Raw genomic sequence first — 26934 nt, forward strand, 5'->3', positions numbered from 1 at the left:
TGCATGCAAGAAGATAAAAGACCTTTAGTTGTTGGCCAGGCCACAGACACAGAGGTTATGAAAACCCAGAGATCAGATATGTGTTTGAAGGCTTGAGGGTTCAGTAGCACAACCTCTACCAAGCCCAGGTGTTTGCAAGCATCTGCCATTGGGCCTCTGGAGGCAATTTCTTGTCCAGCAGACGAAAACCCAGGGGAACGGGGTTTTTTCCTGTGCATTTCTTTGGAAATGAACTTATGAATCTAGTGACTTCCTTAGCTCTATGTGGGTCTTCACTGTCATTCCTGCATGGACAGTTCAGCCTCACAAGAACAATTGGATGAGATGCATAGAAAACCTCAAACATCAGCTCTGGGACAGGGTAGCAGTACCATAGGGCAGTCACTGAGCTGTGGGATGTCTGTGTACCCCTCTGAGTGCCGGGGTTCCCTCTGCACCATGTGGGGCACCAAAGAGCTGGGGCAGGCGTGTGATAGCGGCCCATCTTTCACTCAAAACAAAAGCTGATTTAGTCTGTTGGGATGCAGACATGGGAGCAATCCCCAAGGAAAGCAATTGTAAAATCGCACCCATGACTTCAATATTTCACTATTCTAAGACACCGGAAGTTTTCAGGGCAGAATTTAGCTGAGGTTATCAGTCATCAAGAAAATGAGATTATAGAGGGGTGTGTGTGTGTGTGTGTGTGTGTGTGTGTGTGTGTGTGTGTGTGTGTGTGTGTGTGTGTGTGTGTGTGTTGGGGCAGTGGGATTGAGTCACACTGGGTGATTCTCAGAGATTACTCCTGGCTCTGCACTCAGGAATTACTCCTGGTGGTGCATATAGAACCTTACGGGATGCTGGTATTGAACCTGGGTCAGCCGTGTGCAAGGAAAGCACCTTTCCTACTATTCTATCACTCTGGCCCATAGTTTATTATTTTTTCTCCATGTTTCCCCATTGTTCTTACTTTGGGCTATATTGTTGCTCCAGCATTGGCCCTTCTTTCCTGTTGCACCACCTCCTTTAAATTCTGTGTTTTAATTGGTTCACAGTGAGTGTGTGCCTTCTTATAGTACATAAGTAGGGGACAAGGAGATGGTTTGTATTCAGGAGGCTGGAGTACAATTTCTAGCATGGCACATTCCTTGGAGCACTGCCAGCAGGGACCATCCCCCCCCCCCAAATGAGGAGCAACCCTGAGCACAGTGCTGGAAGCAGTCCCAACTCACCAATGGGTGTGCCCCCAAACAGAGCAAAGCAAGACAATATAGAAAGTAAGTAAAGGATAAAAGGAGTCAGGGCTGTAGCTGGAGCTCTGAGGGGAGGGTTGCCAGACCCGAACAGCAGAACAAGTGTCCTGCCAGGTCATGGTAGGGTTGGGCTACAATTCAGATGTCCAGGGAGGTGCAGAGATACCGGCCTGGCACTGGGGGCCTCCTGCCCACATTCACTACAACTGCTTCCCCTGTCCCCTCGGCTCTTTCTCCCTCTCCAGATAAGTTCACCGTGAAGGCACTCAGCTTCCGGGAGCTCGATCGTGGCCAGAAGCCCAGGTTCCTGGTGGGGCTCCGGGCCCACCTGCTGCCCCGCGGCAGCCAGTGCTGCATGAGCTGCGCGGTGCGTGGCTGGCCCCGGCCCCACGTCACCTGGTTCAGGAATGGCCAGAGCCTGGTGGGAGACCCCACGGTGCACAGCACTGATGTCCTGGGTGTGTGCTCACTCATCCTGCCCTGTGTCGCCCCTGAAGATGGCGGGGAGTACCGGGCAGTGGCCGAGAACGTGCTGGGCCAGGCTGTCAGCACTACGACCCTCATCGTCATAGGTAAAGGTGGGGCGAGGGGGTGGAGAAGGCCATCCATCTGTCCTTCCTCAGGGCCTCCCTAGGGTCCTGTCCCTCCTGCAGTGTCGGGAGGAACCACCATCCTTTGTGCTTCCTCTGTGGGAAGCAGCTTCTACCTTTAGGGGCCACATCTGTGCCACCCTTTGAGCCCATCTCCCAGTAAACCTTGCAACTCACTTCAAGCAGGGAGATAAAGGCTGATTTATTCCTCTTTGCACCTACATATCAACCCCCCAGACACCCTACCTGGACTTTGAGGACTCAGAACCTCAGCCTTTACTCTCCTGGCTGTCAGCTCTCCTTCCCAAGACAAAGAATAATTCTCACCCAAAAGAAAATGTACCCCAATACCCTGAGTGCTAGAGCAGGAAAGATCATCACCCCAGACACAATTACCCATCTCTGGCTGCATGTAGAGAGCAGAGGGATGGGCTGAAGGGGGCTGGGGGTGACTCAGGGTCCAGGTAAGGGCTATGTCCAAAGAAGTACATGGTGTCTCTAAATGGGACCCTGCACACTTCCTCTATGTAAGGCACATACTCCAAGTCGGGGGTGGGATCAAGTCGGAATGTGGGTGCTTGTGTCTTGCAGAATCCAGCTCCTAGCTCACCTCACTCTACAGGGCCTCATTTGGGGAGGATCCTGGAGAAGCATCGCTGGACATGTGCTCTGTGTCCAGGATGGAGGCACTGCTAAGGATATGGGCAGGAGGAGCCTGGAGAGGCCCAGGAGGATGCAGAGCCCTTAGGGAAGACAAGAGAGTCGGGAGCTGAATGTCAGCCTCAAGTCTCATTACTGCCCTTTCCCACCACTCTCAGGCCTCCAGAGTGTATTCGCTGCAGAAAGGGGTCCAGTCCTCCGCCTGGGCTGACTCTGGGGCAGTGGGCACAGCTGGGCTTCTGTGAGAACAGGAAGGAAACAAGGGGGTAATGGATGGGACACGGACCGTGTGCTGGGGGCACTCTGTCTTATTAAAACTTCTAGCTAACACAGACAGATGGTTGCAAATTCCCTGGGAATCTGGAGAGGGAGGATGTGAGATCTGCCATTGGCCATCAGGGCTGCTCAAAGGGCTGGAGTACAGGCTCTGAGTGCAGTAGCCGCAGGTTTGATTTCCAGCCCTGCATGGTCACCCCAGTACTGCTGGGAGCAACTCCACCGATAAAAGGCCTAAGAGGGACACCTAAGTGTTGGTACCTGCCCAGGGGCTCCCAAGGCCCTTCTCTCCACAGCCTGATTCCAGGGGCCTGGGATCACCTCTCTGTCCCACCTGTCTGCTCCACCTGCTGTCACCTTCCAGCCACTGCTCCCCAACATCCAAACTCCCAGGAAATGTTCTGGAGTTCCAGGGTTGCTAAGGCAGCTGTGAGCCTCACTCCTTGCTGTGGGTACCCAAGTCTAGTGGGTACTTCGCAGCAGGGAGACCATGTGTAGACCCCTGCACCCCCATTGTGACCCCACACTCTTCTATGACCCCCACACCCATTTGGAGTATCATTGTCATTTAAGGCCATGAAGGATGATGGGTCACACGGAAGAGGAACTCTTGGACCAGGTGGCCCTCTGAATTGGGGAGTTGCTGGCCACCCCAGATAGACCCCAACTGTCTTCCCAAAAGCAGGCAGATGCCAGGGGCTCATTTTCCCAAGCTTCAGGTAATGCCTGTCTCATCACAGATTCTGAAATTTAACAACCACCTCTGCTGACCCCAGCAGGCCAGAGCTGGGGGATGAATTCTTGGAGACAATGATAGTTAGGAATGATCACTCTGGACAAGAACAGGGTACTTCTCAGTAACAGTATTGAAAACCAGGATGCCTCAAAGGGGAGAGAGAGAAAGAGAGAGAAAGGGAGAGAGAATAATAATGTCTGGCATAGAGGCAGGCTGGAGTGGGGGTGAGGAGGGAGGAAAACTGAGAACGTGGTTGGCAGGAAGTGGACACTAGTGATAGGATGGGTGTTGGAACATTGTGAGACTGAAACTCTATTATCAACAACTTTGAAACTGTTTATCTCACAGTGATTCTCTTATAATAAAAACCTCCGTGAGATTTTTGACCCTTGAAGGGGTGAGGGCTGCAGGATGAGTGCTACAGAGATGAGGGCCACAGTGGTGAAAGTTGCAGGGGGGGGGCTGGAATTAGAAATCTGAATTTGGGGATCAGCACACTGAGGGATGTGGTGATGTGACCAGCCTCACCTAACACAGATTAGGAAAGCCTCCAAGAGTGCCCTCATTAAGGGAGGAGTGAAGAGGGTTCGACCCTTGTGAAGAGACAGGGGGAGCTTTTGGGGTTCATTCGTCTGATGGGGTTTGAATAGCCACTGGGCAGGGGAAAGTACCCAGGTGCCCCTCCAGGGCCACCCACTAGCATGGAGAAAAGTCAGGCACAGCAGGACCATCACCTAATAGGAGGCACTCCCAGCCCTAGGAGAGGTGCCAAGAAAAGTGCCGAACTGTTCTGTGAGAGCTTCTGCAGGCTGAGCACTTCAGTGAGGACTTAGCACAGGTGGTGACCCCCCTGAAGGATAAGGGGGACCAAGCAGGCTGACATGGGGGGCAGCTGTGCCAGGGTGAGGGGGAAGAATTTCAGGTGGGGGAAAACAGGTTCCTGTGTGCCAGAGTTCCTGGGGTCCTCAACCTACTGGAGGGAGCAGGTATCTCTGACAAGATACTTCAAGCCTTAATTAATAGAGAAGCCAGGGGTCATATGGCAAATCCCTAGGCTGGGTAAGGGAGAGAGAGAGAGAGGGAGAAAGAGCTGGGTTTGGGACTAGGGTAAGATCAGATTGAGGGCCAGATAAATGAAACAAGTATACAAAGTAAAGAACAAGTAGTCCAAAAAGAAACTGCCAAAAGTCTGTTGAAATCAGTGAGAAAAACCATAGCCAAGAGTAGAAACAGTTCTGTCAGGTTGCTGTTCCAACTGCCTCTTCAAACTGCCTCTAACAACTCTACCCCCGAACCTCACTGGGTTTTGAGGAGGGGATGATTATAGAGTTCCAGCCAGCCAATGACAATTGATTAAGGTCTTTCTTAAAAGGGTGAACCCCTTTTGGGGCCGGAGAGATAGCACAGCGGCGTTTGCCTTGCAAGCAGCTGACCCAGGACCTAAGGTGGTTGGTTCGAATCCCGGCATCCCATATGGTCCCCCATGCCTGCCAGGAGCTATTTCTGAGCAGATAGCCAAGAGTAATCCATGAGCGCCGCCAGGTGTGGCCCAAAAACCAAAAAAAAAAAAAAAAAAAAACACAAAAGGTGAACCCCTTTTAAGTTTGGTGCTGGACTTCTGCTGGGGTAATACAGTAATGTAGGACAGACAAGACCTGTGGACTGGTGGAGGTGGATGGCAGGATTAACCCAGCCTTGCAAGATTCCAGTCTCAGCAAGGCACCTGAGAACTGATTTATGTTAGCAGTAACTGATTTATGTCATTGTAACTGATTTATCTGACTTGCTTATGCACCTGTAACCGATTTATGCAAACAGAGAAGGCTGTGGGAGGGGCAGCAGGTGCTCCCATCAGCCACGAGCCAGGAACGGTTGCATAGTGGAGTGGTCCAGGCTAGAGACAAGCCCGTCCCCTTGCCATGGGATGTAGGTCTGTCTGTGTTCACCTTCTGGATGAGTTCAGCACAGCTGCAACTACCCAACGCGAGTTCCCAGCGCTTCTCTTTTCCTCCCTAGGGTTTTCTTCATGCTTTTCGTTTATATTTATTTTAAATGTTTGGGCCACACCTGGTAGTGCTCAGGGTTTAATCCTGGCTCTTGCTCAGAGATAACTCCTAGCAATTTCAGGGACTCTAGAGGATGCCCAAGATCAAATCCAGGTCAGCTGAGTGCAAGGTCAGCGCCTTCCCTGCTGTATCATTACTCTGGATGCCAAGATTTTCATAATTCTATTTAGGCCCATCATCCATTGTTGTATGTGATGGAGACCAGAAGCTGACCTTGGCTCGACCTTTGAATTTTTTGTATCTCAGCAGCACCTTCATTTTTTTTTACTGCACCTTTATAGTCTTTTTTAGTCATGTAGATGTTCACCCCCCAAAAAAAGTTGAATTAGACTGTAACTCCAAATCAATCTGTCCAGATTCTATAATAAACCTTGTTGAGTTTACTTTATCATGTGTCTGACTATCAATAAAGTCTATTATCCCATTAATCTATCGTATTTTTATGTATTGCTTAGTAAATTGTAAACTTGAGTAGACACTGCTGATCAAATGAGATTTGTTCTTAGCCACTAGAGGGCGATCAAACTCCACACTAGGCTCATTGATTCTTGAGCATCTATGTACACTACTCTGTAAAGGCTTGGAGGAAGTTATACCCAGATAATGAGCGATGAAGAACATTTTTGCCTATACCTGTTGACCAGCTATATATTTTTTCTGAGAAACAGTATGCTCTACTCTTCTTCCCATTATAAATAGGATTACTCATTTTCCTATTGTAAAGTTTTGCAAATATTAACTTTGTCTAATGTAACAAAATTCTTAATTTGATATAGTCCCATCTGTTTACCTTTGCTTTAGTTTGATTGGCCAATGGCTTTCAGCCATTGAAGATTTCTTTCAAGTCCATATTATGAACACTTTTTTCTATGTTTGCTCCAATGCCATTTATGGATTCGGTTCTACTATTAAGAGCTTAATTTTATTTTTTGCTTTGGGGCCACATCCGGCAGTGCTCAGGGATTACTTCTGGTTCTGTACTCAGGGGTCACTCCTGATGAGGGTTAGGAGATCATATGGGGCTCTAGGGATCAAACTAGGGTGAGCAGTGTGCAAGGCAAACACCCTACCTGTTGTACAATTTCTCCAAATCCCTTTAATCCATTTTGAACAAACTTTTCTGTGATAGGCCCAGAGCAGTAGGAGAGAAAGCAAAAAGCAGCAAGATCCAGGAATCTGGTGAACATTTTCTCCAGCAATTCAGCAACGACAATCCAGCAGGAGAAATCTGGCAGAAAGAGACTTGATGAGTAGAAGTCAACCCAAAGGGTTGTCATGCCTTTAATGCCTCAGAAAGCACATTCCTCTTGGTATAGCTACTTTGACATTAAAACAGGAAATACATCTGTGGATGCTCTACCTTTAAGACAGAGGCTTATCTTTGGGCTAGATTTCAGAAAGTGGGCAAGTCATGTCTGAGGCCCAAGAATAACTGACAGCAGGAGAAAGAAGAGGACTACTACTCTGCTGGGTAGATAGAATGCATGTTGATGCCCAATAACATTTCCTTTCATCCTTACTTTCTTCACCCAATATTACAAGCACACCCCAATATTTCCTGGGGGTAAGAAAAGAGTGAATTCAGTTGCTAATTACAAATGTAATTATCATAACATTCCTGCCCTTTCTAATCAAAACTAAAATCATTAACCTGTTTCTAAATTAAGCATAATAGGACTCAAATGACAAATATAGACACTATTTCATTTCTAAAGGAAACAAAATGTGATTAGTTGTATCTAAATTATAACTCTACAAATGTGATTAGTTGTTGAAGAGTTTGATCTATTTTTTCTCACTAAAATAAGGTGTAATATGGGTCGAAGAGAACATGGGTCAAAGCAGTGGTAATGTATAACAAGTAATGATTTTTTTTAAAAAAAGTAAGTAAGAAAATGTGCTTGAATAATTGAATTTTACTTGAGAAAAAATTAAGTTGTATGCTTATCTCATATCTTACAACAAAATATCTTAGATATATTAAAGAAACTTCACATAGGACTCAAGGACAGCACAATGGCAAAAAATAAATACCTTCCTTTCAAGACCGAAACCTTATGTTTGATCCTTGCCACTACCTGTGTTCCTGAATACAATCCCCTATGCTGTTATTTGAAGTCCCTGCAGCACAAGTAGTCATTTTAATAAATTTATATTAAGAAATCAATATAATCCTCAATGCACTGTGCATGAACCCAGTCACCACCAACAACATAAAAAGCTAAAAATTAAAAGAGAGAATAATAAACCAACTCTCAAATATTTGAAGAAAAAAAATACAAATCCTCATTCATTTCATTTTGAGGCTGGAATGAAGACACTCAAAACCTTTTAGAGCCAAGACAGAATTGGTAACATAGCCAAAGAACTTTCTACCTTAATAAAAACTTTAAGCAAGTGCTGGGAAATGTAGTCCAGTTGTAGAACACACACATACAAAAACACACATGCACATAAATTTAATAAATAAAAGACTTTAAACAGGCGACAAAGAGAAAGCATGGCGGTAGGGTATTTGCCTTGCATGCGGCCAACTCGGGAGGGACCCCGTTCAATTCCCAGCATCTTATATGGTCCCCCAGCCTGCCAGGGACAATTTCTGAGTGAAAGCCAGGAGTAATCCCTGAGCACCACTTGGTGTGGCCCAAAAACCAATCAATCAATCAATCAATCAAGTTTAAAAAAGACTATAAACAAACCTAAAAAAAGTGGAAAATATTTTTGTAAATATTATAGCACTAAGAGAGTGAAAGAGTTAATGATATATAAACTATTTTCCAAGTCAATAAGAAAAAAATCAAAACTATCAAGTTTTGTACAAAAGGAAGTATGTAATTTATTAAATAAGCATGTAGCTTATTAAAATGTGAAGGTTATTTTAAAATAATTTTTATTATAAGATTATGATTATGATTTATTATAAGATTATGATTTGCCAAATTGTTCATAATAGTTTTTTCAGGCATTAAACATTCAAACACCAATCTAACCACCCATGTGACCTTTCCTTCATCAGTACCCCAATTTCCTCACCACCCTAGCCTGCCTCCTTGCAGCCAGAAACTTACTTTATCAACACAAAGGCAGATGAAGTTATCAAAACTTAAATTAACAAAGGTCAATTTGAAAAGTAATTTCATCATGGTATTACTAAAGTCAGTGTTTAGGGATTTACTGGGATGTGATTTACTGGGATGTGATTGGTGCTAGCTGAGATTCTATGATACTGTTTAGGTTTATTGAGCTTGGAAAATTTCTATGTAATTTTTCCATCATATTTCCTGTAATCCTACTAGGTACAGGCAGGGAAGCTTGCTTTCTGCTGGGGCTGAAATTCAGCTTCTGCTCCTCCCTGCTGAGCTCCCAGTTCTCCAGACAGAACTAGACCAGGATTTACACCAGCATCTCCCACCCTACCCCACCTCAACCCACGCAGATTCTCAGTTCTAAAGCTTCAGCTTGGAGGAGAGTTGGGTCTGGCTTGACTAAGAACAGACTGTGGGACTTTACGGTCATCATTCTCCATGATATCTGTTATTGATTTGTTTGTTAGCTATTATCTATTATCCATATATCCATCCTGTTGGTATTATTGATCTATTTCTCTGGGATACCATTACCCATACATTTTATAGTTCCCATGATGAGTCAATATTGGATCTTCCAATGGAACCCCCTGCCAGCTGTGGCCCACACTTTGCATGCCACCAATCTCATCAGCATTGGAATAGACAATTATCTTTTTGCAAGCCTGTGGCATTAATGGCATATGACTGGGTTTTATACATTATAAAGGAGGGTGGATGGTCACCCATGGGTTGGATATTTCTCTATCTACTTATGGGCTCTTTATTTGTATCACTTCTCTGAAGGAACTTTCAAATATTATTTTTCCATTTGAACTCCTGGCGAGGTTCAGGGAACCATATCGGGTGCTGGGGACAGAACTTGGGTCATTCAAGGCACATACTCAACTATCTTTCTGGCCCTGTGACCTTGGAGACTACTAGAAATGCTTTCTTCCCATTTGTAGACTGCAGATTTCTTCAGTTGAATTGTGTTTTACAATTCCTAATTTTAAGGTGGGTGAATAAGATATTTGACCTCTACCTTTTCTATACTAAATTATATGGTCATTCACTTGTACATTTCTATTGGTCTTATTTATGCTTCTTAAGGACAGTGGCTTAGCACAGAAAAAGTACTTGCCTGCCGGAAAGATAGTATAGCTGGTAAAATCTTGCATTGCACTTGCCTTATCCAGCATCACACCTGGTCTCCAGCCGGAAGTGATCCCTGAACAGTCAGGAATAAACTGCTGAGGGATGCTGTCAGCACTGTTGGGGGTGCTCCTCTCAAACAAGAAAACAACAAGTTTTTGCCTCAGCTTTGGGTTATAAAAGATGATATGGAATTATTGGGTGAGTCAGCAAAGGAAAGAGGACAAACGAGAAGTTCGCTACTTGTTCTGGTCCACAAGATGCCAGGAAGTGAGACAGGAGACAGGAAAGATCCAGCTGAGGAAGATCCCTCTACATTCTACTTCCATCAGTGTCATCCTGTGAGAGTGGCACTCCTTTCTTGTATTTTTTGTATCCAGAAGTGTTCTCTAAAGGGGGTCTGCATTCTGAGGGGGGTTACACCATGGAGGGGGTCTGCACCCTGAGGACAGGGCACTAAGGTGCACTAAGGTCTGGGCACACATGATGGTCTATATGGGACCAGATTCTGGACTGAGAAAGGATCCTGTAAGACTGAGTACACCTGGGTCTGTCCCTTGGGGAACAGTGGCTGGAAGCTGTGATGTGAGTGGACTTCAGGCCAGATACTCAGGACAGTGTCAGTTCTGAGGAGACTCCTGGAGAAAGGGAGCTAGGTACAGGCCTAGGAAAGCAGCTTGTGGCTGAGCCCTCGGGACATGAGGACAGATCTCCTGTCACATGGAGTTGCCCTTGTGGAGTGGACAGGTTCCAGCCAGAAAGAGTCCCTGCTGGTTACAGGTCACCCTTGTCTCATTGCAGGGCAGGCTGGGAGCTGAAGGAGTTTGCCCTGAGAACAAAAATTACTACCCTCTTCTTGGAGCACCTGTCTCTCACCACCACACCTGCCACCCAGTGGGAAGAGCCACGAGGGCAGAATGCAGTCTCCCCACTCAGTGCATCTGTGTGGCTCTTACAGTAAGTTCCAGGGAGGACCGTTGTCTCAGACTGGGGGATGTGTGTGTGCAGTAAGGTCAGGTTCTCTCCTTCCCTTTAGGCTTCGGAAGCTACAGGAAGCTACAGAGCCACAGGAAGCCAGGGTGGGGGTAGGGTGGGGTTTTAAAACTTTGAAGTGATCAAATAGCAAGAGTCGGTGGTTTGACATCAGGAGAAAGAAACATTAGTGTTGAGTAAGCAGCTTCTACCAGATATAGAGAACTGGGCATGGGGCTGACAGCTGTGTGCTGACAGCTGACAGTGTCTCAGTTAGGTGGAACCTAAATGGGTGTGGGATGGTTGGTCCACCATATCCCAAAGGACTTGGCTGGCCTCTGCTGCATGGGGGCCAGGAAATCTCCCCTGGGTGAGGCTTTGGCTGCCCAGAGGTCCATTTTCTTCCCTCTCCCAGCTGGGACCAGGCCCTTCTTATACTGAGGGTATCACCATTATTCCAAGTTGATATTCAGGGTTGATATTCCCTCTGGCTCACATCCTGGTGAGAGTGTGAAAGATTAGATGAGCATTCTAAAGAGCCCTGTGGAAAGAGGTGCTCAGGGGCTGAGGGGCATTTTGAACTTACATAGATGACCATAGGGCTGGCTAGCCACAGAAAGCCTACTGCCCTTAGATGGGTGTACCTAGCCCTGCCCCAAGCTTTAGGCTGCCTTGCTCTGTGGGCACACATAGCTTGGAGAAGCTCATGGCTGGGCAGGGGCCAGTGCCTCATCCTGCCACTCACACTTGACAGAATTGAACAGTTGGTTCCATCTTTATCGCTCTTGTAGTTATTTATTGACTCTGGTAGCAAACAATTCTTAAGTAATGATGGTTTCCCAACCTGGGAGGCAAAGTATTTTAGTTGTGCTGTTTTTCTGCCCAACCATCCTGTTTTCTGATCTGGCCTGTGTTCTGTTTCCTCCACTGGGTCAGCTCTGTGGAGGCCCGACACCATCTATACTACTGTGCTCAGTCCTAGCAGGTTAAGTTAGGCCAAGGGCCTTCTTGTTTTGTTTTGCAGTGCCAGTATCGAGGCAGGGCCTCTCTACCACCCCTGAGGTGCAAGCTCTGCACATGCCAGGCAGGCAGGCTCCATGGTGACAATGAGCAGAACTCACCTAAGGATACCACCAAGCTTCCCTGAGGTGTTGACCAGGGTCACAGCATCTCCCCCCTGCAGACTCAATGATGGACTGAGCAGCCCCACCGGTCAGAATCTGCCCCTAGTCTCTTGCTCAGCAGTAAGAATATTAGAATTCAATTCTTGTTGTCTTGTGATAAGACTCATAGCAATCAAAAAACCCGTACCTGAGGTAAGGCACTACTCACAGACCAGCAGTGCTCAGTGGTAAAACGTGGGCCTGTAAGAGATGGTATTTAGGGGCCGGTGAGGTGGTGCTAGAGGTAAGGTGTCTGCCTTGCAAGTGCTAGCCAAGGAAGGACTGCGGTTAGATCCCCCGGCGTCCCATATGGTCCCCCCAAGCCAGGGGCAATTTCTGAGCGCTTAGCCAGGAGTAACCCCTGAACATCAAACGGGTGTGGCCCGAAAAACAAAACAAAAAAAAAAAAAACAAAAAAAAAAAAGAGAGAGAGATGGCATTTACTCACACACCATCAGTACTCAGGGTTGTCCTTTTTTTTCTCTCTGAAGCAGATCCCTGCTGCCCCATAGAGTCCTTTTCAGGGGAGAGGGAGACAAAACCAACAGAGACTTCGTAATGTGGTGCTCAGTGATATAAGCAAGGCTAAGCAGTCAGCTGAAAGCAAGTACCCCAAAAGGTCATGGGAAAAATGCCTCAGGTCCATGAGCCCTACTCTGTTAGGTAAAGGAGCTGCAGAGAGCGCTGGTCCCTGAGAGACCCAATGTTAGTCCCATTAGCATCTCTGTGCCCTCAACACAGAACTAAAGATTTAAACTGCATTTGGGGCTTTCCTAATGTCCCTGAGGGTCTTCTGTTCTCTCACACTTGATCCCTTCAGCCCTAGTTTAAAAAAAAAAAAGAAGAAGAAAGGAAAGAAAAGAACCCAAAAGACAGAGTACTATAAATTAAGATTTATACAATATCCTACCCTGCCACCTCCTCTGTAGTAAGAGAAGACAGAGGAAGAAATACTGTGATTCTCTAAAGCAGAATTAGTTCAGCTATGAGCTGAACAAGAGCCTTTTCCCTAAAAGTCCTTCCAGCCTCCCAGGGCCTTTCTTAAGGACTGGATTCTCTGAGCATGAAAAGGTACTAGCCTGGGGTCGGCGAGGTGGTGCTAGAGGTAAGGTGTCTGCCTTGCAACAGCTAGCCAAGGAAGGACTGCGGCCAGGAGTAACCCCTGAGCATCAAACGGGTGTGGCCTGAAAAACCAAAAGAAAAAAAAAAGATACTAGTCTCCTTTAAAAGATCTTAGCTGCTTTAGGAAATCACTATATTTGACTTCATAGGGACACAGCTGGGGTTGTTGAAAGAACTAAGAGGACAGAGAGAATGAAATTAAAGATCAGCATGCAGGTAGTCAAAGAGTACATTGCCCATGGATTTGGTCAGGAATTTATTCAAGGATGAGCACAGCAGGTGCTTATTGAAGGATGAGACACTGGGTGTCTGTGGGAGACATGTCAATGCTTAGTCCCACTAGTGCCCATCTGGTGTCCTGACTATCTGTAGACCTGTTCTTAGATACCATTCCTTTATGTAATTTTTTGTTCTCTTATTATGGGTTTTTATACTCAACATATGAGAGGGATCATTCTGTTCTAGTCTCTCCTTCTGACTGACTTCACTCAGCACAATGTTCTCCAAGTCCATCCACATTGTGTCAGTTGTACGATTTCTTTTGTTCCTAGAATTGAGTAGTATTGCATTGTATACATATTTCAATTTATACACAGTCATCTGTTTTTATATGTTAGGGTTATTTCCAAATTTGGGCTACTGTGAATATATTATGTGGCAATGATCACAGGAACACAAATTAATGTCTTTGCAGAGTAGAATTTTGAGGACATTAAAATCTACGCCAGGAGTGGGATTGCTGTGTATGTGTGTTGGAGTCCAGGCCTGACTTATGCCCAATCTTCTGTTATGGACATCTGTCAGAAAGCTTTGAGACCTGAAGCAATAACCTTGGAGAAAGCCTGCCTGGGATGACATAGACAAATATAAATCCAGTCATTCCCAATTAGGCCTATAAACATCCAGGTTTTCTTCAGGCAAACATCCAAGATTTTCTTATTCAAGTATGTGGCTTCCATCTTCTTGCAGATTTGCATATTGTATATATACACATCCTTAGTTTTATTATAATTATTTTTATTCTTTTGGTTTTTGGGTCACACCTGGTGACACTCAGGGTTTACTTCTGGCTATGTGCTTAGAAATCGCTCCTGGGGCCCGGAGAGATAGCACAGCGGCGTTTGCCTTGCAAGCAGCCGATCCAGGACCAAAGGTGGTTGGTTCGAATCCCGGTGTCCCATACGGTCCCCCATGCCTGCCAGGAGCTATTTCTGAGCAGCCAGCCAGGAATAACCCCTGAGCAAGGCCGGGTGTGCCCCCTCCCCAAAAAAAGAAATTGCTCCTGGCTTGGGGGACCATATGGGATGCCAGGGGATCGAACCACTGTCCATCCAAAGTCAGCCGTGTGCAAGGCAAATGACTTACTGCTATGTCACTGCTCTGGCCCTTATTATTATTCTTTTAGCTTTGTTTCTCTTTTTCCCCCACTGTCATAGTTAACTACACTTTTGATTAGTCATGTGGGCCAGGCAAATTGAATAGGATACAAAAAGCAGAGGCCATCTAAATAAAATTATAGAGGGGAAAACGTGCTCAATATCCCTAGCAAGAAACAGGGAGCAGACAATACTTTAATATATTTTACAGATAATGAAGAAAATAGCCAAATAAGGGCTAGAAAGATTGCACAGTAACTGAGGCAGTTTTCTTGCAAATAATAAACCTGAGTTTGATCCCTGGTCCCACATATGACTCCTGAGCACTGCCAATAATGATCTCAGAGAGTAGAGCCAAGAGTAAGCCCTGAACACTTAAGGGTGTGCATTCTATGTAGGGCCCCAGTGCTACTCAGAGTGTTCAACCTGCATCACAGCCATTTCTGTGTGGGCACCATAGTTAAAGTATACACTGTTCCCATCTTCTGCATGCTCCTATGCGTACCTTATCCAAGCGTGTAATCACAACCAAGTGCTAGTGTAATCCCGGACCTTTGCAACAACAAAGAAGAGAGAACAAATAATATTAGATAAAATTGAAAAAGTAGAGGTTGTAACTCAGTAGTGGGACCCATGCCCAGCATTTATAAAGTCCTGTGTTTAATCTCTGGCTAAAATTTTTAATTAAACTTATGAAAATATCAGAGCCAATGGGGCAGTAAAGCTGATCCCCACTGATGCATTGAACTGGCTGGACACCATTGCTGGCCATACTTCTGAGCACAAGCTTCTAGAGTCTGCACTTTGACTCCACTGCACTGGCTGATGGCCACAGAACCCCCAGCTAATGCTCCCATGGAAGCTCACCTGAGACCTTAGCTTTTCAGTAACATTCTTCAGGTCAGGATGGGGTTTTTTCTATTGTTAGTCACGTGACATTCCTAAGCCTACAGGGGCTTCTGCCACTTTCAGATAGAACTCTGCCTCTCCTGGTGGCTCTGGATCGTAGAGTTCAGGCATGTTATAATTATAGCACCTTTGTGTGTTAATTGTGCTTTTAATCTCCATTTTATAATGAATCATGTTGGCAAGCATGTATTGTATTCTCATTGGCTTTTGTATATCTTACTTTCTCCACTTTTTATTTTTGGTTTTTGGGCCACACCTGATGACGCTCAGGGGTTACTCCTGATTATGTGCTGAGAAACTGTTCCTGGCTTGGGGGACCATATGGGAAGCCGCGGGATTGAACTGCAGTATGTAGTCCATCCTAGGGGGACTCCTTACCGCTTGCACCACAGCTCCAGTCCTCCTTTCTCCACTTTTAAACTGGGTGGCCAGTCTTCATGTTGTTGTTGCTGTGTAAACAAGTATTTATGTATTCTGGATACTGATCTTATCAGATATCTGACTGAAGAATTTCTGTCCCATTTGGTAGGTGGTCATTTTTACTTTCATGCTATGTTTAATGCATAAATATTTTTCATTTTAGTCAAGTTGAATATATCTTTTGTTTCCTTCATTACATGTTTGGTGTCAGGTCTTAGATTGCTACATTCAGGGTCATGACCATTTACCTCTCTTTTTTAAGAGTTTTCCTTTCCTACTAACTTGTAGGTTTGGGATACATTTTGAATTAGTATTTTATATATCAGGTGGTAGGCATTGGAGTATTGTAAAGTTTCTGTGATCTTCTGGATGGCAGTCAGGTTGAGACTCACTCTTCTGAAGAGCTAAGAAAGATGGACTGGGGGACAATTGGGATATGCAAATTAAAAATATATATATGTATAGATATAGATATAGATATAGATATGGTTTTTGAGTCACGTCCAGCAGCGCTCAGGGTATATTCCTGGCTCAGTGCTCAGAAATCGCTCCTGGCAGACTCAGTGTACATATGGGACACTAGGAATCGAACTAGAGTCAGTCTGGGGTTGGCAACATGCAAGGCAAACACCCTACCGCTGTGCTATTGCTCTGGCTCCCAAAACTGTTTTAACTTCGTTTAACTGATTGATTCATAATACAGTTGTTTCAAGCGAAGACAGAGTGATCAAAACAGCATGGTATGGGGCCTGAGAGATAACATGAAGGTAAGGTGTTTACCTTGCATGCAGAAGGATGGTAGTTCAAATCCCGGCATCCCATATGGTCTCCCGAGCCTGCCAGGAGCGATTTCTGAGCGTAGAGCCAGGAGTAACCCCTGAGAGCAGCCGGGTGTGACCCAAAAACCAAAAACCAAACAAACAAACAAACAAACAAAAAAGCCCAGCATAGTACTGGACAGATTTTCTGACCAATGGGTCAGAAAAGAATGTCCAAGGACAAAGTCCTATATGTGGCCAGCTAATTTTTGACAAGAAACTGGCAGCAAAAAATGAAATAAAACAACCTCTTCAACAAATGGTTTTTGAGACAATTGAATCTATATTTTCCACCTTATGTTGTATATTTATGTCTATTTAAAGGTCTATTTTTAAGAAGGTGCCATCAAACTGAGCTGAAAAAATAGAGCTAGTGCTCTTTGAACAATTCAGTTGACTGTGGAGAAAATCCAATTTGCATATTCAACCCTGAGGGTGGTTTTCGGGCTTTGGGAAAACTTTTCTGACCAGAGCTGAGGGAACTAGGAAGGCTAGTTGTGGAGATTACACAGATGAGACAGAACATCAGGGTAGTAGCTCCGGGTGTGGGGAGATACAGAGCCTGTAGGAAGAACAACTCCAAGAAATAGGTGAGTTGGCAAGTAGATATCAAACTAACAGCAAGTTTCCTCAGTGGGAATACTGGATTGAAAACCTGTTTATAAGCCACGTGGAAGTTACCTACTACCCAACCTATTTAGGCTCTGTGTGTTTTTATCAGGCTTGCTTTCTTGTTTTGTTTCATTTGAGTTTTGTTTGAAGTCAGTTCACTGCTCAGACTTTACTCCTGTGTTCAAAGGATCAAATGTGATACTGTGAAGCAAATTAGGGTAGGATATATGTATGGCTAGTGCTTTAAATACTGTAGCATCTCTTTGTCCCTAAAAGGCTTGTAGATTGCAGAGAACTAGTGCTGTGATTTGCACAGGGGTTTGTTTTCTAGTGAGTCCAGATCATGATTATTAATTCAATTGTAAACCATGATACCTCAAATCATGATACCATGAAACCTCAAAAATTTAGATTGTTGAGGCCAGAGCAATAGCACAGTGGCAAGGCATTTTCTTTGCAAGTGGTCGACTCGGGATGGAACCGGGTTTGTTTCTTGACATCCCATATGGTCCCTGGAGAATGCCAGGAGTGATTTCTGAGCACAGAGCCAGGAGTAACTCCTGAACATCATTAGGTGTGGCCCATAAACCAAAATAAATACATTTAAAAAATGAAATTTTCCAAAAAATTGGATTGTTTTAGAGCCACACATGCTCAAGGGTTTTTTCCTGACTGCTATGCCCAGTTTCAACCCCTGCCATTGCTCAAAAGAAATCTGTAGTGCTGTGGATTCAAACAGGTCTTGTATACAAATATGTATAATGGTATATATGTAATGCTACAATTTATCAAATGTTTGGGAAATACTTCTTAATTTCTATTTTATAGAAGCCTTGGAAAGATGGACATAAATATTTCACATATGACACTAAGTCCTCTTAAGATCTGATACTGATGCATATGTATGTAGGGGCATCCTAATGACAGGTGCTTTATCATAATGAAATCACCTTTTCTCCCAATAATACTTGTCTTCAAGTCCAATTTGCCTCATAGCCTATAAGCATATCATGCTTGTTTCACTGAGTTGGGAAGACTTTTCCTCATTCTTTCTCTAGTTTTGCGCTTGCCTCAGCTGTGCAGGATCTATCTCCCACCATATATTATAGGTCAGAATGTCAAGGCTGAGGATAACATTCACACCAAGGAGTTTAAGAGGATTCAATCTTCACACAGAACTTTCTGCAAAGTGCAGAGTAGAGGCAAGTTGATTCATAACAGCTTAAGTGAAGAAGGGGGTCAGGGTGAGGATTTCTGTATTTTGACTTTGCAGCAGTTCCAAGGGAAGGAGTCAATGGACATTTTGGGGATGGCATTTCAACTCTGAAGCAAATCTCAAGGGATTCAGGAATCACTTTTAGAGACAAGCCTGTCTGTGTGGGCCAGTTAATTTAATGTTCAGAGCCTTGGCTCTGGAATCCCGAGATATTTACCCTACACACACACACACACACACACACACACACACACACACACACACACACACACACACACACACACACACACCTTCCATCAGACTTTCTTACCTATCCATGTGTGGATATGTACATACATACATACAGGAGTGGGAGACATTTTCAATTGTCAACAATTTGTGCAGTCCTCATTTTAGAGCTAGTTTCTCTGCAACACAACTTAATTTTGTGTTTATAAGCAAAGGTACGGTAATGGGTAATTATTAATGGTTTTGATTTTTGGTGGAGGGGACCCACCCAGCAGCGCCCAGGCACTACATCCAGCATAGTGCTAGGAGAAGGAACTCTGGGGCCCACTTGAGCAGTGTTCAGTTTAACTCATGGGACTGGAAACCAAACCCAGGCCTACCTCAAAGCAATCCTTTAGTCCACCTCCCTGGGCCCATGATCTTAATTTTTCAAAGCCAGTCTAATAGTATCTGCTTCCATATTTGGGTGGGGGGGGTCTGCATGCCTCCATCCTGGCTCTTTGCACAAGGAGTCAATTTTGGTGATGCTTGAGTAACTATTAGAGGTACAGGGGGTTCTAAACCTGAGTTGGCCAAGTGCAAGGCAAGTTCCTTACCCCTGTGCTATCTTTCTGGCCACAGACAATATGTACTTTTATTTTTATTTTATTTTAATTTTTAAATAATTTTTATTGAGACCAATGTGAATTACAAGTCTTTCACAGTTGTATTTCAGGTACATGGTGGCAGTGAATTAGGGCCATTCCCACCACCAGTATTGACCTCTTTTCACCGTAGTTTCCCAGCAATCCTCCCATACCTCCACCCTTACTCCCCTGTACTATTAGTGTAATAGGTCCCTTTTTTTATGGCTTGTTATAGTTTAGGTTTCTTTTCTTTTCTTTGCTTTTTTTTTCTTACTTTTCTTTTCTTTTCTTTTTTTTGGTTTTTGGGTCACACTCGGTAGCGCTCAGGGGTTACTCCTGGCTCTATGCTCAGAAATCGATCCTGGCAGGCTTGGGATAACATATGGGATGCCAGGATTCGAACCACTGACTTTCTGCATGCAAGGCAAATGCCTTACCTCCATGCTATCTCTCTGGCCCCTAGGTTGGGTTTCTTGATTCTATTGTCATTGACTTTGGTTTGGCTATTTAGGTCTAACTATTTTTTATTTCCACTCAATGCTCCTGAGACCACTTGGCCCCTTGGTCCATCCCTTTTTTTTTTTCTCAATTTGTAGTAAGACATAAAAATAAGAGGCAGAACAAGATGATTCACGTTCTGTTGTCCTGTAAAACAAAGTGGGAGAAATCCCCTTAGACATATTACTTTTAATGAAAATGTTTAATTAGTTTTATTTGTTTGTTTGGTTTTGGTTTTTGAGTCACACCCTACAACACTCAGGGGTTACTCTTGGCTCTGCACTCAGAAACTACTCCTGGCAAGCCTGGGGGACCATATGGGATGCTGGGAATCGAACCGGTATCTATCGGTGGTTGGCCACATGCAAGGCAAATTTCCTACTGCTGTGCTATCTCTCCAACCCCAAATCTAACTAGTTTTAAAGATAGAATTGGTATGGTATGTGTTGAAGTGTATCCAATTGCTATTTGTCTTTGATGTGTTGTGTTTATAATGGAGTATGTTCCTACCTGTTTTTAGCTCAATTTTGGTTGAGCATTACAATTTAATTCCTTGATTAGTTTGTCACTTTGCATTTATTTATTTTTTACTGGATATTTAAAAATTGCAATATGCATAACTGTGGTCTATATAGAGTTAATGTATTATTTCCCTAAAGTAGGAATAGCTTCAAAATATAATCCCATTAACCACAATTATTCTAATCATATTAAAATTAACATAATTATTTACTATTATTATATGAAAATAATTTATATTTATATTAAAATAATGTATATTTAAATAGCAAAATGGATGATTATCATGCCTGTGCATAAAACATAGTGAAATTAATTATTTCTGATCTTTTTTTGTATAAGAATTCAATGAGAGCACTTGAAGACTGGAGGTTGAAATTTTCCACAGGTTCATTCATATATAGAGCAATTGAATCTAACTGTTGGTTTGTGTCTCCACTGGACTTGTTAGCTGAAATGATTGTTGTCTGTAGCTTGGAAGAAATGTGGCAGTAGACTGAGTTATGAATAAAAGGCAAAACTTCAGATTAATCTCTTCAATAAACAGCAAAGCAAAAATTCTCATCCAAATCCAATAACAAATCTAAAATATCATACACCATGATCAAGTAAGATTCATCCCAGGGATGCAAGGACGCTTCAACTTGGCAATGCACTATACCAATAAAAAGAAAGATAAAGATCATAGTATCATGTCAATTGATGCAGAAAAAGCCTTCAACAAACCTAACATCCATTTATGATTTTATTTAAAAAAATCAACAAAACTGGGCTGGAAGGAACCCTTCCTTAAGATCATAACAGAAAACAGTTGTAAACCCATAGCCAGTAGGTAAAAAAGCTGAAAGCCTTCCCTCTGAGATCTAGTTTTCCCAGCACCATTTGTTGAAGATTTTATCTTTATTTCATTTCATAGTTCCTTTATCAAAAAGTAACGGTCAGGCCGAAGAGATAGCATGGAGGTAAGACATTTGCCTTGCATGCAGAAGGACAGTGGTTCGAATCCTGGCATCCCATATGGTCCCCCAAGCCTGCTGGGGTGGTTCCTGAACATAGAGCCAGGAGTCACCCCTGAGCGCTGCCGGCTGTGACCCCCCCAAAACCCCCCAAAAGTAACTGTCTCCCTATCTATATGTATAAATATGAATATATATACATATATATACATATGCACACAGAGATAAAGTTTTGTCTTTGGGTATTAGATTTTTGTCCCTTCAATCAAAAAGCTTATCTTTAATTCTGCACCATAATTTTGATCACTATAGCTTTACATTGCAGCTCGAAATTAGGTAATGACATACCTCCCAGTTGCTTACTTTGCAGTATGGCTTTGTCTACTATATGCATGTGTTGTGTTAATGTGTATGTTAGTGAGTGAGTGTGTGTGTGTGTGTGTGTGTGCAAGTATGTGAGCTTCACTGGTGTCATGCAGAACAGTGCTGGAGGCTCAAAGGACCAATGCGTAAAAGGCCCCTGCACAGTCCCTGACATGTCCTTGTACAAACTCTGCCCGGTCCCCACACAGCTCTTGCCAGGTACCTTGCACCACAGATATCCCAGCACCTCTGCAGGAGCTCCCAGAGCTCTAGAGACAGCTGAGCTTGATGCTTGCCAGTGGCCCCAAGGAAGAGGCTCCACTAGAATGGAGCAGTCATGAGAGTGCCAGAATGTAGGAGCCTAGATAGGGCTGGGAAGCTGAAGGCTCTGCAGGAGAAAGGCAGCATCAAAGAAGGGATGGCAGTGGGTGTGGGAGGCACCGGTGAAGCCACACCATCTGGTACCATCACCCATATACCCAGCTCCCATCTTCCCTGACCTCTGGGGATTCCCCACCAAACCCTCTCCTGGCTCTTCCCTATTCCTCTCTTCAGGCTTTTCCCCAACCCTTCCCTTTCCTATGCCTCAGAAACAGACAGAATGGGTGGAGGGTGAGCATAGGGTCTGAATGTTGTTTAAAGCACTTTCTCCTGAAGGGAAGAATTTTACACCTGCTGGAGGTAGAGAAGAGTCCCCCAGCCCCTCTCACCTGCCCATTCCAGCCCTGGGACAGCAAACTCAGGCGGGGACAGAACACCTACGGAGGGAAGGACACCCAGGGAAGGACAGGACAGAGTGCCCATCTCTGGACATATCTGCCTATGTCAGGGCCACTGCAGTAAAGGAACTCTGTCAGAGGACCTTCGTCTGTACCTGGCTTGCAGCCCAGCCCTCCCTATTCTCTAGAGCTAGAGGCAATGTTGATACTCATCAGAATGTAGAACCCAGAGATTCAGTACTCCCAGAAGTGGGAGGCTGGCTTCATTTTCCTTCCCCAAAGGATCCCTCACTCTCTCAGGACTTCCTGAGCCCACAAGCCCATGAAACTAGCGCCCCTCTAGGAAGGAGGGTGATGGGCTCAGAATGGGGTTCACTGCTGCTGCCCTCCACATTCTTCCTTTCAGGGCCCTTTTGGGTCCTCTCCAAGGTCATAACTAACCAGGCTGAGTAACAAGTCATGACTGGGCCTGGCAGGTTGCTTCCAAATACCCTTCTCACCTGCTAGAAATTAATGCAGCTCCCCAGTGACTTCATCAGTCAGGCAGGAGACTGTAGGCCAGTCACTGCTATTAGCTTCCCAGTTCAGGCCAACACAGCCCCCTCCAGGCCCTGCATCAAGAGCACTAGTGGGAGAGCAGGCAGGTGAGTTCTTGGTGCCAATTAGTGCCACCCACTACCTTTAAAGCACCTGCTGGTAGCAGAGTGCCCTGGGGTACAAGCAGTCAGACTCCCAGGGGGAGAGGAACAAAACCCAAAGTGTGATAATGGTCTAGCTAGCCCTTCCTTGGGGTGCAGAGCAGGAGGGAAAGTGACTGAGCTCACACACATGTACTCACGCTCACGTGCGCACGCACCCTCACACACACAGACTGGAGAACATTTCTGAGGCTGAAAGTGTTGGAAGCTTTCTGCTGGGCAATCTGCACCCCTAGGAAATCTATACACCTGTGGCCTCTGACCTCCTTGCCCTGCTCTCCTCAAATACTGGCTCAGACACACCCCTCACTGCCCCTTGTCCTCCCTCCCTCTTGACTGTGTTTTCTCTGCCCTCTGCTGTCCCAGTATAGTATTGCAGCCTCTGACTCTGGGAAGCAGCCCAGTTCCACCCTTGGGCTCCCACTTCTTCCTGCAGGTCCTCCAGGGCCCCCAGGGGGCGTGGTGGTGAGGAACATCGAAGACACCACTGTGCAGCTCAGCTGGAGCTTGGCTTCGACAACCATAGCCCCATTGCCAAGTACACGCTGCAAGCGCGCAGCCTTCCCGGGGGGGAATTGGAAGCCTGTCCGCACTAGAAGTGTGAGCCACCGTGCTGGGGCCTGGAGAAAGGCCATGTGGAGGTTGGGTGGTTGCGACTTGGAGAGCCAGGACAGCCAAGGCCGCCAGCCTGCAGAAGCTCTCAAGTCTGAGAAGGGCCAGTGGACCTAGGAGGACGGCCAGGACTCTGGGCAGAAGCATGGGGCGGGGGCAGGGATGCACTATACCAGCCGACTCTCCAAGGCAGAGCCCCCTAACTCCCATTGTCCCTGAAAAGGGCTCTGGGTGCTTGGTATGTGGCAGGTACCCCCAGAGGATGCAGAGGGATGATTCGGGCCTTTTCCCCACCTCCCTCCATCAAGACCCCTGACTCAGTGGTGCCTTACAGATCCTGCCAACATTGAGGGCAATGCCAAGGCTGCCCAGGTGCTGGGCCTCACTCCCTGGATGGACTATGAGTTCTGGGTTTTAGCCAGCAACATCCTGGGCACTGGGGAACCTAGTGGGCCTTCCAGCAAAATCAGGACCAAGGAAGCAGGTCAGTATCCCTGGCATTCCTTACTGAAGTTACATCAGGGCACAGAGCTCTGTCATCCTCCTAGGGTATGCCAAGGGAGAGGCACTGAGCAGAATCTTGTGGTTCACCAGCTGCAGGCCCGCTCATGAGTTAGAGAAGGACAGCACATACCAAGGGCCAGGTCCATTCCCTCCTGCTTAAGAACCATCCTGAGGTAAGGTAGTCCAAACTATGCTTTAAAAATGGAAAAGGGGATAGATTTGAAGAGACTGTGCAGTGGGTAATGACCTTGCCTTATAGGAAGCAGAACTGGGCTGGATCCCTAGCACTTGCTGTAAGTAATCCCTGAGTACTGACCTAGAAGTAAGCCTTGAGCACTCTCTTACTCTCTCTCCCCACTCTCTCCCTCTTTCCCTTTTTCCTTCTGGGTACCATGTTTAGCAATATTACTGCAAGGGTATTATGAATATCCCTCACCTCTTTTCAGCACCCAGTTTTGGTCCAGAGTGATCATTTTCTACTAATGTCATAGTGGTCCCTTCTCTATCCTAACTGCAGTTCCCTCCCACTCCTCATTTCTATGGCCTTTGGATATTGTCCTCATACTTTGTTTTTTATATTCCAAAAATGAGTGTGCTCTTTCTATGTCTGTCCCTCTTGCTCTGACTCATTTCACTCAGATGCTATTCTCCATGTCTAGTCATGTATAAGCACATTTCATTACTTCATTTTTCCTAACAGCTGCAAAATATTCCATTGTGTAGCTGAACCACTACACAATGTTAGCCACTCATCTGTTCTCAGGAAGTTGGGTTGTTTCCAGATTCTGGCTATTGTGATTGGTGCTGCAATGAACATAGAAGTGCAGGTACCTTTTCTGCATTGTATTTTTTGGGTCCTAGGGTATATTTTTAGGAGTTTTATTGCTGGGTCTTATGGAAGCACAGTTTCTAGTTGTTGTTTTTTTTAAATTTTCCACATTTTAGAATGTCCAAAAAGACTGGACCAGTCAACATTTGTACCAGCAGTGAGTGAGAGTTTCTTTTTCCCCACATCCCTGCCAGCACTGGTTGTTCTTTGTGATTAGTGCCAGTCTCTGTGGTGTGAAATGATATCTCATTGCTGTTTTGATTTGCATCTCTCTGATGATTAATGATGTGGGGCACTTTTTCCTCTGCCTTTTGACCATCTGATCTCTTCTTTGAAGAAATTTCTGTTGATCTCTGCTCCCCATTTTTTTGATGTGTGATTTTTTTATGTGATTGGATGAGTTTTTTCTTGTTAAACTCTACGAGTGCCTTATGAATCCTGTATCAGATAGACATTGGATAAATAATTTCCTCATTTTGTGGGCAGTCTTTGTATCATGCTCATTATTTCCTTTGAAATGCAGAATCTTCTTGATTTAATGTAGTCTCTTTTATTTAGCTTTTCTTACAACGTCTGGGTCAGTGGTGTTTCACCCTTGAAGGTGCCTTTAACTTCAGTCAGTGTCATAGAAAATTCTGCCTACATTTTTCTCTATGTGCCTTATGATTTCAGGCTTGATATCAAGGTCTTTAATCCAATTTTTTGTTTTTTTGTTTTTTTGGGCCACACCCGGTGACACTCAAGGCTTACTCCTGGCTATGCACTCAGCAATTGCTCCTGGCTTGGGGGACCATATAGGATGCCTGGGGATCGAACCACAGTCTGTCCTAGGCTAGTACCGGCTAGGCAGATGCCTTACCACTATGCACCACTGCTCCAGCTCCTTTAATCCATTTTAATTTGACATTTGTGCAGAGTGTTAGAAAGAGGTCTGAGTTCATTTTTTTTACATGTACTGACCAATTTCCCCAGTACCATTTGTTGAAGAGGCTTCATTGCTTCAGTTCATATTTTTCCTCTTTTATGAAAAACTAACTTATCCTATCCTGGGGATCAGGACTACTCAGTTCTATTTCGCTGACCTGAGTCTATTTTTATTCTGATAATATTCCATTTTAATTACTTTTGCTTTGTAGTATGATTTGGAATTGGGGAAATTGATGCCTACTATTTCCTGTTTTCCAAGGATTGTGTTAGTTTTTCATGCTTGAGCTGTTGTTCCATTAGACTTTCAGAAGTGTTTGATTTATTTCTTTAAAACATCATAGGTGTTCTAAACAGGAACTACATTGAACTGTAAAATGCTTTGGGAAGTATGGCCATTTTAATGATGTTAATTATCTCCATCCATGATCAGGAGATGTTTTCCCATTTCCATATATTCTCTCTTTTTTTTTCTTGATTTAATATTTTGTAGTTTTCTTTGTACAGGTATTTCACCTTTTTAATTGATTATGAGGTACTTGATTTACTGAAGCATAATTGTGAATGGCATTATTTTTAAATATCTCTTTAAATTTTTTATTTAGGTATGCCTTTTGTTTGTTAATTTTGTAGCCTGATAATTTGCTCTAAAATTTTATTGTTTCTAGAAACAATAGGTTTATAATAGCAAAGTAGTAATCTACAAAGTTAAAAAAAAGAGATAACATGGAGGTAAAGCATTTGCCTTTCATGCAGAAGGTCATTGGTTCGAATCCCAGCATCCCATATGGTCCTCTGAGCCTGCCAGGAGCGATTTCTGAGCCTGGAGCCGGGAGTAATCCCTGAGCACTGCCGGGTGTGACCAAAACCCCAAAAATAAATAAATAAAAATAAATAAATAAATACATAAATGAAATAAAAGAAAACACCAAAAAATGAAGATATATACCCTGTTCATGGATTGGTAGGATCAACATCATTAAAATGGCAATGCTCCCCAAAGTATTCTATAGATTTAATGCAACCACTCTACAAGTACCCATGTATTCTTCAAATTAGTGAATCAAAAA

The 26934-nt window shown here is 44.5% G+C and overlaps 1 protein-coding gene across 1 annotated transcript in view; it reads left to right on the plus strand.

Moving 5' to 3' along the window:
* IGFN1 (immunoglobulin like and fibronectin type III domain containing 1) overlaps positions 1 to 26934 on the plus strand; it is a 72117-nt gene that overhangs the window by 24127 nt on the left and 21056 nt on the right. The window contains exons 21-23 of the mRNA XM_049770789.1: positions 1478 to 1804; positions 23432 to 23593; positions 23942 to 24091. Coding sequence (XP_049626746.1) covers positions 1478 to 1804; positions 23432 to 23593; positions 23942 to 24091 — 639 coding nt within the window. The remainder of the gene's footprint in view (positions 1 to 1477; positions 1805 to 23431; positions 23594 to 23941; positions 24092 to 26934) is intronic.

Source organism: Suncus etruscus, chromosome 3 (assembly GCF_024139225.1).
Source record: "Suncus etruscus isolate mSunEtr1 chromosome 3, mSunEtr1.pri.cur, whole genome shotgun sequence".
In the NCBI taxonomy this organism is placed as follows: domain Eukaryota; kingdom Metazoa; phylum Chordata; class Mammalia; order Eulipotyphla; family Soricidae; genus Suncus; species Suncus etruscus.